Source organism: Cervus canadensis, chromosome 4 (assembly GCF_019320065.1).
Source record: "Cervus canadensis isolate Bull #8, Minnesota chromosome 4, ASM1932006v1, whole genome shotgun sequence".
In the NCBI taxonomy this organism is placed as follows: domain Eukaryota; kingdom Metazoa; phylum Chordata; class Mammalia; order Artiodactyla; family Cervidae; genus Cervus; species Cervus canadensis.
Window position 1 is genome coordinate 47,371,223 of NC_057389.1, and position 12,761 is coordinate 47,383,983.

Genomic DNA, 12,761 nt, shown 5'->3' on the forward strand with positions numbered 1-12,761 from the left:
CCTGAGGCCACAAAGGAGGCTAGTGTGGGGGGAGCTTCAAGGCCAAGATGAGGCAGAACTCAGGACCCTGCAGGGTCTTTCTGGAAGTTTTTGAGGGGTTTGGATTGTATTATAAGTACTTCAGGAAGCTGTTGGAAAATTTGGAAGCAGGATCTCATTTATATTTTAATAAGAAGTCCTTGGCTGCCCTCTTAACTATTGACTGGGGGGCTGGGGGGAGCTTTTAAGAGTGGTTCCTCAAAGTTCTGAGTTGTAACAAGGCTTGACCACATTGATTACCTTGATTTTATCAAGAGACTGCTTAACAGAGAAAGGCCTCAGAGGTCAAGAGGAACTCAGTCCCTATATTTCTTGAAGTTCCCTGCATATTAGATAATGAAAACATTTCAAACAGAGTTACAAAAATTATTGTATAATGTATATGTGTTACATTCAACAAATTAATGCTTTTAGCACTGAAGTTTGCAATGCAGTGTAACTGTACTATGCACAAGATGATTACAAGATTTATAAAAACAGTTCCTAGCATTTCCAGCAGTGACGTCTGGTAACCAGTCACATGTTTAAAGCTGTGTGACCAGCGTTTTCTTCTTTCAATCCTGTTAGTGTAACTCTGCTCCCAGGTGACCTTACATGGAGAAAAACATCAGGATTCTGGATTTAGGTCCTTTGTCCCCTGAGTGTGTAGCCTGAGCTAGGAGTCCCCTCGCCCCCTCTGATAGGTCCCACTTTGAGCTGCCTGGCTTTTGGTTCTGCTGGGGATGCGTGGGTGGGGGGCAGGGTCTGGAGCTGGAGAGGGTTCAGTCATCCTTCGCTTACTGAAGGCTCTTGGCCGGCTCTGGATGGGGATCCCCCTCTTTTGCCTGGGAATCGACCTTCCTTCCCCTCCACCTCCCTACCCTGAAGGATTTGGAAGGAGACAGGGAGGGAGGAGAAACGAGGATGCCCCCAGCTGGGCCAGCCGTCCCCCTCTAGCCTGCAGCTGCCTTCAGCTGGAGAGTGGAGCTTACACTCTACCAAGAGAGGATTGGACTTAATTGCTTTGCTGATGGAAAAGCCACATTTCAGTATTGATCTTGGTTTCTGCAGCCCTTGGAGGATAGCTGGTGATTCCGCTAATGGAGAGGGGAGGGGATAGGAGAGCTGGCAGCCTAGGGATAGGGCTGGGATTTTCTTCCTCCTCATCACCCTCCCTGGTGCCCACCTTCCCTGGAGGGGCCATTCAGAGAGCGGGGTTCTAGTCCTGGCTCCACCTCTGAGTGTCTATGTGAGTTCCCTCCTGTGGGCCTGAATTTTCCCACTCGGGAATAGGAGGCAGATGGAGATGATAGTGATGAGTCAGGGTATAGAGACCAGGACAGCACTGGGTTTTGAGTTTTATTTTTATTTATTTATTTTTTGAGGTTTTTTTTTTTTTTTTTTTTTTTTTTTTTTGCTGTGCCTGTAGGATCTTAATTCCCCTACCAGGGGATGAAGCTGAGCCATGGCAGTGAAAGCCTAGAATCCTAACCACTTGGCCACCGGGGAACTCCCCGACAGGGTTTTACAGCTCACCCGTGGAGCCTGACTACCTGGATACAAAGCGTGGCTCCACTGCTCACCGCAGTGTGACTTTGAGTCAGACGCTTAACCTCTCTGATCCTGTTTCCTCTTCTGTAAGGCCAGCACAATGGTAGCGCTATCCTCAGAGGATTATTGGGGGGCTTGAGATGTACATAAAGGGCTCTGCATAATACCTGACATATAGTAGATATTCTGTATTTGTGACTGGCTCCTATTATACTGTTGGGTTTGTTTTTTTTTTTAATTAAGGCATTAAATACCAACTTGTGAGAAAAGGACCACAAAGGAAATTGAAAAATGTTTAAAACAGGGACAGTGATGCCCACAGCCCGGGCTTGTCAGGAGGACTGAATGGGGTCATGGGTATGATTGTGTTCAGCAGTCTCAGAGTCAGAGATTGTGGGTGCAGATCCTGAACAAGGCCTCTCTCCCAGGTGGGCAGGGAAATCTAGGGGATTTGGACAGAAGTCCCACGAAGCAGGTGGGAGATCTCTGGGTAAGCCCCCATGCTGCCATGGACAAGTTCTACCCTGCAGATTCTTTGGGGCTCTCTACGTCCTTGGTGCTGACTTCTCTCAAAGGAGGCATCTTCTGTAAATTAATACAACCCTTCTCCTGCAGAGAATACCCACTCCCTTAGAAAGATTCATTTATTCAATCATTTGTTCTTTCATTTAGTTATTTTTTCTTTTTTTTAAAAAGTTTAGCTTTAGTCATCTTTTTATTTATGTATTTTAAAAATTGTATTTATTTATTTACTTTTGGCTGTGCTGGGTCTTTATCGCTTCGCGGGCTTTCTCTAGCTTTGGAGAGCAGGGGCTTTTCTCTAATTGTGGTGTGAGGGCTTCTCTTTGCAGTGGCTTCTCTTATTGCGGAGCATGGGCTCTAGGGCGCTTGGGCTTCATTGGTTGTGGCTCCCAGGCTCCAGAGCACAGACTCAATAGCTGTGGCACAGGGGCTTAGTTGCTCTGAGGCATGTGGGATCTTCCTGCTTCAGGGATCAAACCTGCGTCTCATGCATTGGCAGGCGGATTCTTTACCACTGAGCCACCACGGAAGCCCATTCAGTTATCTCTTGAGCACCTTCCATGGGCCAGGGATTTAGGTAGATGCCAGGGGTACAACAGAGACCAAGTCCTTGCCCTCAAGGACAGTGACATCCCTGAGACAGAGTGGCATGTGCTGTCTCGGGGCCCTGGGAACGCAGAGGAGGAGCCCCCAGCAGCTGGCAGTCAGGGTGGGCTGCCAGAGAGAGAGTGACATCCAAGGATGGATAGGAGTGAATGATGGCCAGTGAAGAGCAGGTGGGAGGCTGAGAGTGAACTTGCCAAGCTGAGAGAACCACGTGTGCGAAGGTCCCAGAGTGGCAGGGTGTGCCTGGAGAGCTGAGGTTCAGCAGTTCCCCCAGTTGAGGTGCAGTGGGAGGGGCAGGGTGGGGGGAGGCAGTCGGAGCCTGATGTGGGGGTGGGGATGTTCCAGGCTGCCGGGAGTTTGGCTCTGATACAGGCAGGAGATGCCCCTCGGTTGAGAACCCTGAAAACCGAGACCCAGAGCAGGGAAGGAACTTGTGCCTCACTGCAGCCTGGGTCTCCCTCTCTTCCGCTGCATCCCACTGCCTTCTTGGAGAACCCAGAGGCTCTGCCCAGGCGAGCTTACCCAGGCCCTGGGAGGGAGAGGTCATTAGAGGCTGTGAGGAGGGAGAGATGGGGTGGGTGGAGGTGCCTCTCTCCCCTGGACTCATCTGGGCATCTGTGTGTTTCAGATCACCAGAAGCTGGAGCGTGAAGCCCGCATCTGCCGCCTGCTGAAGCACCCCAACATCGGTGAGCATGGGGGATGGGTGAGGGGTGTGGGTGGGGCCTGGCCCAGCTCCCTTGCCTGCCCTGGTGGGTGTTTGTTGAGGGAAGGGGGCAGCTGCTCTCTTCTTGGGGACGGCAGCAAATAGAGGTGGCAAAGGGGGTGTCTTTCATGGTTTCCATACTCCTCAGCGAGCAGCTTGGTTGGGGGGAAGGTGAAGAAGGGGCCCTTCCTCCCAGCCCACCGTACCGGCAGCCTCCTTCAGAAAAGCTGTTTCAGGAAAACTTCCAAAGCTCTGAGAGACGAAAATAGGCCAGGCTTAGCCTTGACCATTGTAGCCCACTCCCCAAGCTTACCCCCATGCTGAGTCAGCCTGGCACCATGGCCCTGCCCACCTGCACGGGCCTGCAGTGCCGGCCTCTGCAGGCCGGCCCCAAGGTGGCCAGAGTGGACTGAATGCAAGCTGCATGGGGTGGTTGAGCCCAGGGCAGGCAGGATGGCCCTGAAATAGCACCTGGCTGCCTGACCTCCCTTCCCCCGTCCCTGCACAGCTGAGGGGCTGTATCACTGCGTGGCAGGGCTCTGAGTCATGATGGGGAGGGAGTGCAGATTCTAGATATAGTTCTGTCAGGGAATGGCTGTGTGACCTTGGGTAGGAGCACTACCCTCTCTGAGCCACTTTCTCCCATCTTCCCAAGGAGAGGGCTGTCTGGACCAGTAGGGCATCTTGTTAAAAGGTAGATTCTATAAAAAAAAAAAAAGAAAAGGTAGATTCTAGTTGAGTGGGTCCGGATGGGGCCTGAGGGTCTGCATTCCTAACACACTGTGAAGTGATGCCAAAGCTGCTGGCTCACCAGTCACACTTGAGCAGCAAGATCTAGGTGCTCTGTAAGGAACATTCCAACTCTGACAGCTACCATGCCTTCTCCCTCTGGAGGGAAGCATCTCTCTGTGTCCAGGGCCCCAACAGTTAACTCCCCTGCAGAAGAGTAGCATCTCCATCTGCTATTTATACCAAGAAGGCACCTCCCCTTCCCCGTGCCTGGGGAAAGGTGCAGAGCTGCACAGACAACAGCTGGAGTCTTGGGGCTAGAGTCAGAGAAGGGGTAGCAAGGCGGCTGGTGGGGAGCCACCCTGCTTGGCCCCTGACCTGCTTATGACCATGGGCAGTTCCTGCCCAATCTGGGCTGGCCTCCAGCTCCCCAACTGTACAACGGAGGGAGTCGTGAGTGGTTTGTGACTGTAAAATTCCACGGTTCTTAGAAAGCCCATTAGTCCTGGAAGAAGGAGATGGGGTGTGTGTGTTCGTGCATGCGTGCATGTGCCACTGCACAATTGCATTTGTCTCCAGTCAACACTTCCTCATCCTTCAGTTGCTCATTCCCAGCTCTAGTAGGGAGCAGTAAGTTATGGGCTCTGGGGCTGACAGACTACAGTCAGATCCTGGGGTTGCTGCTTAATTGCTGTGTAACCCAGGACATGTTGCTTAACTGCTCTGAAGTTCAGTTTTCTCACCTGGAAAATGGGAACGATAGATACCTTGTAGGCTTATGATGATCAGACAAAGCATAGCATAATGACAGGCCCCAGGGAAGTGCTCTGGATCATTAAGCTGCTCTGTCTTTTCTCAACCTACACCCTTCAACAGAACAATCTTACCGGAAGACTTACCTTTTGCCTGAATCTTCGTGTGATTCTCGTTCCTCTGGGCCATCAAGATTTTGGGTTATTGGTTTGGGGCACTATATATAATACACTGGTTAAGAAAATGGAATTTTCAGTCAGACACACCTGGGTTCAAATCCCAGTTCTACCTTTTATTTGGTATCTCAGCTTGGGCAGGCTCTGAACTTCTTGTACTTAGTACCCTCCTCTGTGAAATAAGGATAATCATGGTACCCACTTTCTAGAACTGTTGTGAGGGTTAAGTGAGATATTGCAAGTAAAGTACTTAGCACAAGCCTGGCAGGTGGTAGAATATCAGAAATGGCAGCCATCATCTTCATCATTATCACTTGAGTTATGACTCCTTCATTCATTCACCTAATGTCAAAGACATCCGAGACCCCACCATGTGCCAAGGCCTCTGCTAGTCTCTGAGGACGTGTGGAAGAAATGAGGGTGGGAGAGGAGTGGGGTAGCTGATGGACAGGGAAGTAGAGAACAGAGTTGAGATCCAGAATAGGAAGATGCTTAGAAGAACCTTAAAGCTATAGTCAAGGCTGAAAGGGTCCTCGGAGGGTACCAATTTCTGAGCCTCCAAGCACCTCAGTTTAAAGTAGTTGTAATCTGTCCAGAAGAGTGCAGAGAGGTCCAGATGTGGCTATAGAACCTGAGAAGTGGGTCTGTACCCAAAGAAACTAGACTATTCAGCCTGCTTAGTGATCCTAGCCAAGCTCACCACTCTCTGCCCGTGTGTGGCCACAGCCTCGCCTTAAGAGACTAAGTCAGGGAGGTCGCTGGCTCAGTAGAGGGGGAACAAGCTGTACCATACACAAAGCATTTCCCTCCTAGATCTTGCTTCGGGGAGGATAGCACTCTGCTCTCTGTACCATTAGCACCTACTGATGAAGTGGACTCCCCCCCCACCTTAAAAGCCGCCCAAGGAGCAAGAGGAGATAACCTGAGAGTTTAGCAGGTGATATGGGGTGGCCAAGGGAAGTGAGGTTAGTGATGAAGATGGCAATGTCTTCATTTACTAAGTTCTTCCTAGTGATAAGCACTGTGTTGAGTGCCTTACTAGCTTCTTGAATTAACTCCTGACACCGGTCCTGTGTAGTGGTATTGGCTCTGCTGCTAGGAAAGGAGGCTCAGAGAGGTTACATAATTTGCCCAAAGCCACACAGCTTCTAAGAGGTGGAGCTGGAAGGCTAAGTCAGAGAGTCTGACTGCAGAGCCCATGTTCTCAGTCCTCCTGTGACCATCAGGAGTGTCTTGTTGGGGGGCAGTGGCCAGAGGAACAAGTATGACCCTTCAATTTCTGAGAAAGAAATGGTAACTGTTGGAAATAGGACAGAATGTCAGAAGTTCATGAATCCAGCTACACAAATGAAAACTAGGTTACAGATTCCTTTGTTCTGTGACCGTGACAGCGTAAGTCCGTGGGCACAGACATGCCGGTCTCCCCACCAGGCAGTGGTACTGTCACATAGGCCATAGCCCTTGAATCCTTGCCTCTCTTGGACTCTAGGCCGAGTTTTTCCTCAGGGCGGCCTCCAACCACAGGAAGAGAGGTTTTGTGCATGAAAACAGCACTGAAATGAGGAATCCTGTCTCCTGTGCTCTGAGCCAAGATTTAGCCATCTCTTGGGGATTAAAGCCAACTCTAGGATCATCCTGCAGGTGGGGACTGGAATCTAGCCCATATCCCCCTGCTCAGAGGGCCAGCCTTCAACAATCAGCACAAAGGCACCATCAGAGCTAAAAGAAGCTCTGGAGACGCTCTCTCCCATTCTGTCCATTTCCCTGAGCCCTGAGGACCTTCTCTAAAAGAGGCTGAGGCTTCTGGCCGGAGGGAACCCCAGTCTTCTTGGAGCTCCTCCCAAATGGCTGTTGACCTGGTTCTAAAAGCCCTTTCTTGAGATGGTTCTGGATGCACCTTGGCTTCTCAGAGATTCTCACAATCACAAAAAAAGTAGTTAAAACCTCAAACACTTGAGCAGAGTAGAGGAGAAAGAGTTTGCTCCTGAAGAATCCTTTTGGAGTAAAGGGTCTTTCTCAAAACTTTACCTTGGTACACTATTAAAGCAAGTTTATGGTAGATAAATGAGAAGACAAATAATTTTAAAGTATCTCCTATAATCTCAGCATCTGGAGCTAACATTGATGATATATACTTCCATGTGGTATTTGATGTCTGTAGGTTCCTAAGGACATCTAAACATATAAGGTCAGGTTTCCTAGAAGCAGAGCCTGAGGCAAGGATTCAGGTGTGTGTGGGAACATGAGGGCGTGCTCCCAGGGGAGACCTGTAAGGATAGGATGAAGCAGGATGGAGGAAGGGGAAAGGAACCAAGCAGAGGTGTGGCTTCAGGTCAAGTCTAACTCTGACTAACTCTGATCCCAGTGGAGAGTGTAGTGAGGAGGCCTCTGGAACATAAACCCTGTCTTGGAGCTGTCCCTCCTTTAAGGCAGACTGGCCCTTTGCATGGCCTCTGCCTCCCCACATTAGTTCATCATTGCCTGAAGGCTGTAGATAACCTTGTGGGCAAGGTGGGCAGTTCCATCAGCAGTGGGCAGTTCTCCAGAGAAGGAGGCCACCTGTGCATGGTTAGCCAACCCCCCCAGCAGCTGCAGGATGGCTGCACCATCCTCCTACAGGAGGTCTGAGCAGGGCACCAAAATAGGGCTTTCAGATTCTGCACACACAAAATATAAGATGCTCAGTTCAAAACACACATTTCAAAAGTCTATTTTTGCTTTGAAATGCATTTAAAAATGGAGATAGATTGAAGGATGAAGGGATGGATAGAAATATAGGAAGGCATATATAAGAAATGGAGTAGGAAATGACAACCCACTCCAGTTACCTTGCCTGGGAAACCCCACAGACAGGACCCTGGCAGGCTACAGTCCATGGAGTCATAATGAGTCAGACACGACTGAGAGACGGAGCATGCACACACATATGAGAAAACACTAATAAGAGAGTCTAGGTGGTATGTGCATAGGTATTCACTTGACTGTATTTTGAAATTTTTTATTATAAAATGTTGATTAAAAAATTAAAGCAGGATTAAATTATACATACTCAGGCTACTTAGTTTTTAGTTTTGCTTTAAAACAGTTTAAAAACATCTTTCAGTCATTATTTATAAATATATACTATTTAAGATTTAAAAAAAACATTTTATTTAAATTTGTATCCCTTCATCCTCCATCTCGGGTCCCCATCTGTGTAGGCACCCACTCTCCAAACTTTATGCGGAGAATACTTTGGCCACTTGATGTGAAGAGCTGACTCATTGGAAAAGATCCTGATGCTGGGAAAGATTGAGGGCAGGAGGAAAAGGGGACAACAGAGGATGAGATGGTTGGATGGCATCACCAACTCGATGGACACGAGTTTGAGCAAACTCTGGGAGATAGTGAAGGACAAAGAAGCCTGGCATGTTGCGGTTCATGGGGTCACAAAGAGTTGGACACGACTGAGCAACTGAACAGCAACATGAGGGCCATATGCTTTAAGGGACTCAATATTGTATGTGGCAGAAATTCAGAAGGCACTAGGGCTTACAGTGAAAAGTCTCACCCGCCCACAACTCCAGCTGTCCTAATTCCCTTCCCCAAGGCCACCTCAGTGCCCACATCGCTGGATCATTCCAGAGAGACTAATGCTATACCCAAGCTGAAATGCATCCTCCTTTTTAGAAAGGACTGTGCATTCATTCTGCTTTGCTCTTTTACCAAACAACAAAATTTAGATATGATTCCAAACTAGTGAATAAAGAACTGCCTCATTTTAACATTTTCCATTGTGTGATGTACCATAATTCTTTGAGCCCACCCTCCCCCCTGCCCATGGACCTGTTTAGGTTGTGGTACAAGGAAGGACATGGACTTGACCTGGGAGGATTTGCCCTTGGTTGGCAGGGTGCAGGCCCCCTAGAGTCAGCCCCAGGCCTTGGGCTCCCCCCTGCCTTTTTTTTGAAAGAAGCTTAGGGGGTAATTTTGGAAGCTCTGGGCTCCTGGAGCTTTGCCTCTGTTCTTGGTAAATGAGGTATGAAAAGATGACAGTTTCTCAGCAGGCCAGAACTCTGGGATTGCTGTCACTCCCTCGTCCACCAGCTCTGTTAGCTCCTCAGACCTGGAAGCAGAGGAGGGCTACTAGCTCAGGGCCAGCACTGAGTCAACATGGATTATGTGCCTCATGGAATTCTCACAACAAGCCTGCAATTCCAGGAGTTTCATTCTCACCGTCCAAGCAATGAAAGTGAAGTCGTGTCCGACTCTTTGTGGCCCCATGGACTGTAGCCCACCAGGCTCCTCTGTCCATAGACTTTTCCAGGCCAGAGTACTGGAGTGGGTGGCCATTTCCTTCTCCAGGGGATCTTTCCAACCCAGGGATTGAACCTGGGTCTCCCGAAATTGCAGGCAGACGCTTTACCATTTGAGCCACCAGGGAAGCCCTCCAGGCAAGGAAAGAGGCTCAGAAAGGTATAGCAACTTGGTCAAAGATGCACAGCTAGCAAGTGGCAGCGATTTGAGTCACAGGCTCTTTCCATGACCCTGAAACTGCCCAGCAGGAAACTTCTCTCCTTAGAGAGGGAAGGGGGCTAAACTCTGACGAAAGCTGTGGTCTTTTGTCTTTACGCTTAGGCTTCTTTGGGTGACGCCTGAGGTCAGTGAGGGCTTCCCTGGTAGCTAAGACAGTAAAGAATCCACCTGCTAATGCAGGAGATGTGGGTTCAATCCCTGGATTGGGAAGATCCCCTGGAGTAGGAAATGGCAACCCACTCCAGTAATCTTGCCTGGAGAATCCCTTGGACAGAAGAACCTGGGGGGCTATAGTCCATGGGGTAGCAAAGAATCAGATATGACTGAGTGACTAAGTCGACAAAGGTGAGCCTTTGTTCATGCTTTGTCAAAGCACCTGGTAACTGGCCTGAGCTCAGTGACTTTCAGAGAAATTGGAATGTTGGCTATTTGATGGGTGAGGGGGGTGAGTGGGGAGCCCTGCGTCCTGCATAACCAGCTACCTTGGCCCCTCCTGCAGTCCGGCTCCATGACAGCATCTCTGAGGAGGGACACCATTACCTGATCTTTGATCTGTAAGTTTGGCCTCACCCTGGGGTGTCCAGTGGGGAAGGGGCAGCCCTGGCAGGGATGACTTCACTGGGTCCCTAAGTGTCCCCATAGCCCCCAGATTGGGCTGAATTCTCTCTTCTGATAGACTTTGCCAAAATGTGGTAGGCCTGCCACCCAAGCAGTGCAAGCTGGTTTTCCTGACACACCAACAAACACTTTTAACTTTCATCATCATATATTTAGTTTTGCTTCTATTTGTGGCCAGTGATGCTGGTTTTCCATTTCTAGTGGTGCTATGAAGTTTCCTTTCAGAATAAATTTAAAGTTTTTAAAGACAGGCAATTGAATGAAAAGTAATCATGAACTAAGAGGCCTCAGTGGTTCTTGGCCTCATCTGTAAAGAACAGCACTTGAGACAATGGGGGAGGCTGTGCATGGCTGGGGTCGGTCAGTGGGGCTATTGGGAATCTCTGTACCTTCGGCTCAATTTTGATGGGAACCTAGAGCTACTCTTTAAAATAGTCTATTAAAAAACAACAACAAAAAGCTCCAGCTCTTGGATTTCCAAGAGCCTGATGAATCATAGTGACATGTTCTGAGTGTCCCACCCCCAGCCCTGACCTCAGCCTGGCTCTGGTGGAGGAGAAGGCTGAGGATGGAGGGGAGGGCGGACTGGAAGTCAGGAAGGGGGTTATATCAGGGGGCATCCCCGTGGCCTCTGGGGCCCCTCCCTTTGGGGTGAGGTTCTGAGGTCCCTGTGCCCCATCCTTAGCTTCCTGGAGACGCGGCACCTGGGGCCTCTGTGGGAGGGTGACTCTCTGCCTGTCTCCCCAGCGTCACCGGTGGGGAGCTGTTTGAAGACATCGTGGCCCGGGAGTATTACAGTGAGGCGGATGCCAGGTGAGTGAGAGGTGCAGCCCCGCCGCGGCTCCTGGGGGCGGGGCACGCCCTCCTGGGACCTCCCGGGGGAGGCCCGCCCTCAGCCCCGCCCCTTCCTCTCTCCCCCCAGTCACTGCATCCAGCAGATCCTGGAGGCCGTGCTGCACTGCCACCAGATGGGGGTGGTGCACCGGGACCTGAAGGTGAGTGACCGCCCCCCCCGCCCCCCACCCCAGCGGCCGGCTCACCCGGAGCCTGCGCACTTGCGCCCAGCCCCTCCCTCAACCTGCGGAGCCAGGGCTGTTCTCATAGCCCCGTTAGCTTTCCTGAGTTGGGCTGCGTGGGAAAATTTCCCCTACTCTTCAGATGAGGAAACTGAACTCAGGGAAGCAGAGCATCTGGACTCGGGACCCAGGTCTCCCGACTCCCAGCCTCAGGTGATTTGTCCCAGGCCAGGTGAGAGGCGGCTAGACTGCCAAGGCTGGCTCTGGTGGGGTCCAGATTCCAGCGAGGCCACCTTCTAGCTGCACGGCCTCAGCTTCATTATAGTGGGGGTTGCCATAGCAACCTCGGTACAGGGTCAGTGAGGATGTCAAAGGAGACAGCACAGTGCCTGGAACGTAGAGGCGTTGTTAATCTTGCTTCCGGCCTCCGGAAGGGAGTGATGGGTAGGAAAGCAGGCTTTGAGGCCTTCCGAGTCCTCCCTCTTCCCGCTTGAAGAGATGAGCAGGACTAAGCAGATGCAGGGTGTAGGCTTGGCCCTGGCTGCACAGCCTGGCCCAGTCAGCACAACCGCATGCTGCTCCTCGGCTGGGCCTCACAGCATCAGTGACTGGGAGCTGCCTAACATCATCTCCATTTTGCAGAGCGGGAAACGAAGGCCCAAAGAACCCAAGGGGTTTTCCCGAGAACATGCAGTTCAGCCTGAGCTAGGGCTGGAGCCCTGGCCTCCTGACCTCAGGTCCCCTGCCCTCACTGGGCCAGGGCTAAAAAGCCACTGACTGCACCTCGTGCTTCTGTAGCAGCCCCTTCTAGGTGACCCTGCTGGGTGTCCATCAACCCTCTGCTTTTTGACTTTTGGTGACTATGAACTCACTTTTTATGGGGTAGCCCCTTGAACTGTCAGGAAATGTTCCTCCAGTTTTTCCCCGTGGTGGGGGCTTCCCCTGTGACCCCCAGTTCTACCCTTTGGGGCCACACAGAGGTCAAGTTCCCAGCTCAGAGCAGCCCTGAAGGCACGTGGGTGGCTTTGCAGTAGCTCCTGAGGCTTCTGCAGGTTGTTCTCCATTCCCCCCAGGATGGAATTTCCAAGCCTTCCTCATCCTGGCCCCCTCCCTGGCCATCCTCCTGTCAGTTCAGATCCCTCTTTGGGGTGCAGTCCTCTGACCAGAACCCCTGCTCACCCCTGACGGTCACGAGCCATCTGTGGCTCTGCACCTGAGCCCAGGTGAGCTCCCTGTGTCTCAGTCTAGACCTGCAGGCAAGTGTGCATGCAAGGAGGGTCTCTGGCCAGATTGCAGGGCAGCTCTCCCCAGGGGCCTGTTCCCATTATAACCACAGCCCCTGACCGAGAGGAGGAACAGGGAGAGAGGCAGCACAAATTTAGGCCACTCTGGGTAGATTAATTAGTGGTGCATTTATCAAATCAGGGCAGAACAGCTACCAAGACCCAGGGCATGCTGGGAACACAGTCCCCAGAGGACCAAAGAGGCCTCAACCAGGGGCAGATGGAGCTATACTTGTTTGCGTCCTGCCTAGCTTTGGGCAGTGAAAGGT

At 51.0% G+C, this 12,761-nt stretch overlaps 1 protein-coding gene across 2 annotated transcripts in view; it reads left to right on the forward strand.

The window, feature by feature from the left end:
• CAMK2A (calcium/calmodulin dependent protein kinase II alpha) overlaps window positions 1–12,761 on the forward strand; it is a 64,257-nt gene that overhangs the window by 20,109 nt on the left and 31,387 nt on the right. For both annotated transcript variants that reach the window (XM_043464972.1, XM_043464973.1), the window contains exons 3-6: window positions 3,326–3,385; window positions 10,075–10,129; window positions 10,941–11,006; window positions 11,116–11,188. In XM_043464972.1, coding sequence (XP_043320907.1) covers window positions 3,326–3,385; window positions 10,075–10,129; window positions 10,941–11,006; window positions 11,116–11,188 — 254 coding nt within the window. The remainder of the gene's footprint in view (window positions 1–3,325; window positions 3,386–10,074; window positions 10,130–10,940; window positions 11,007–11,115; window positions 11,189–12,761) is intronic.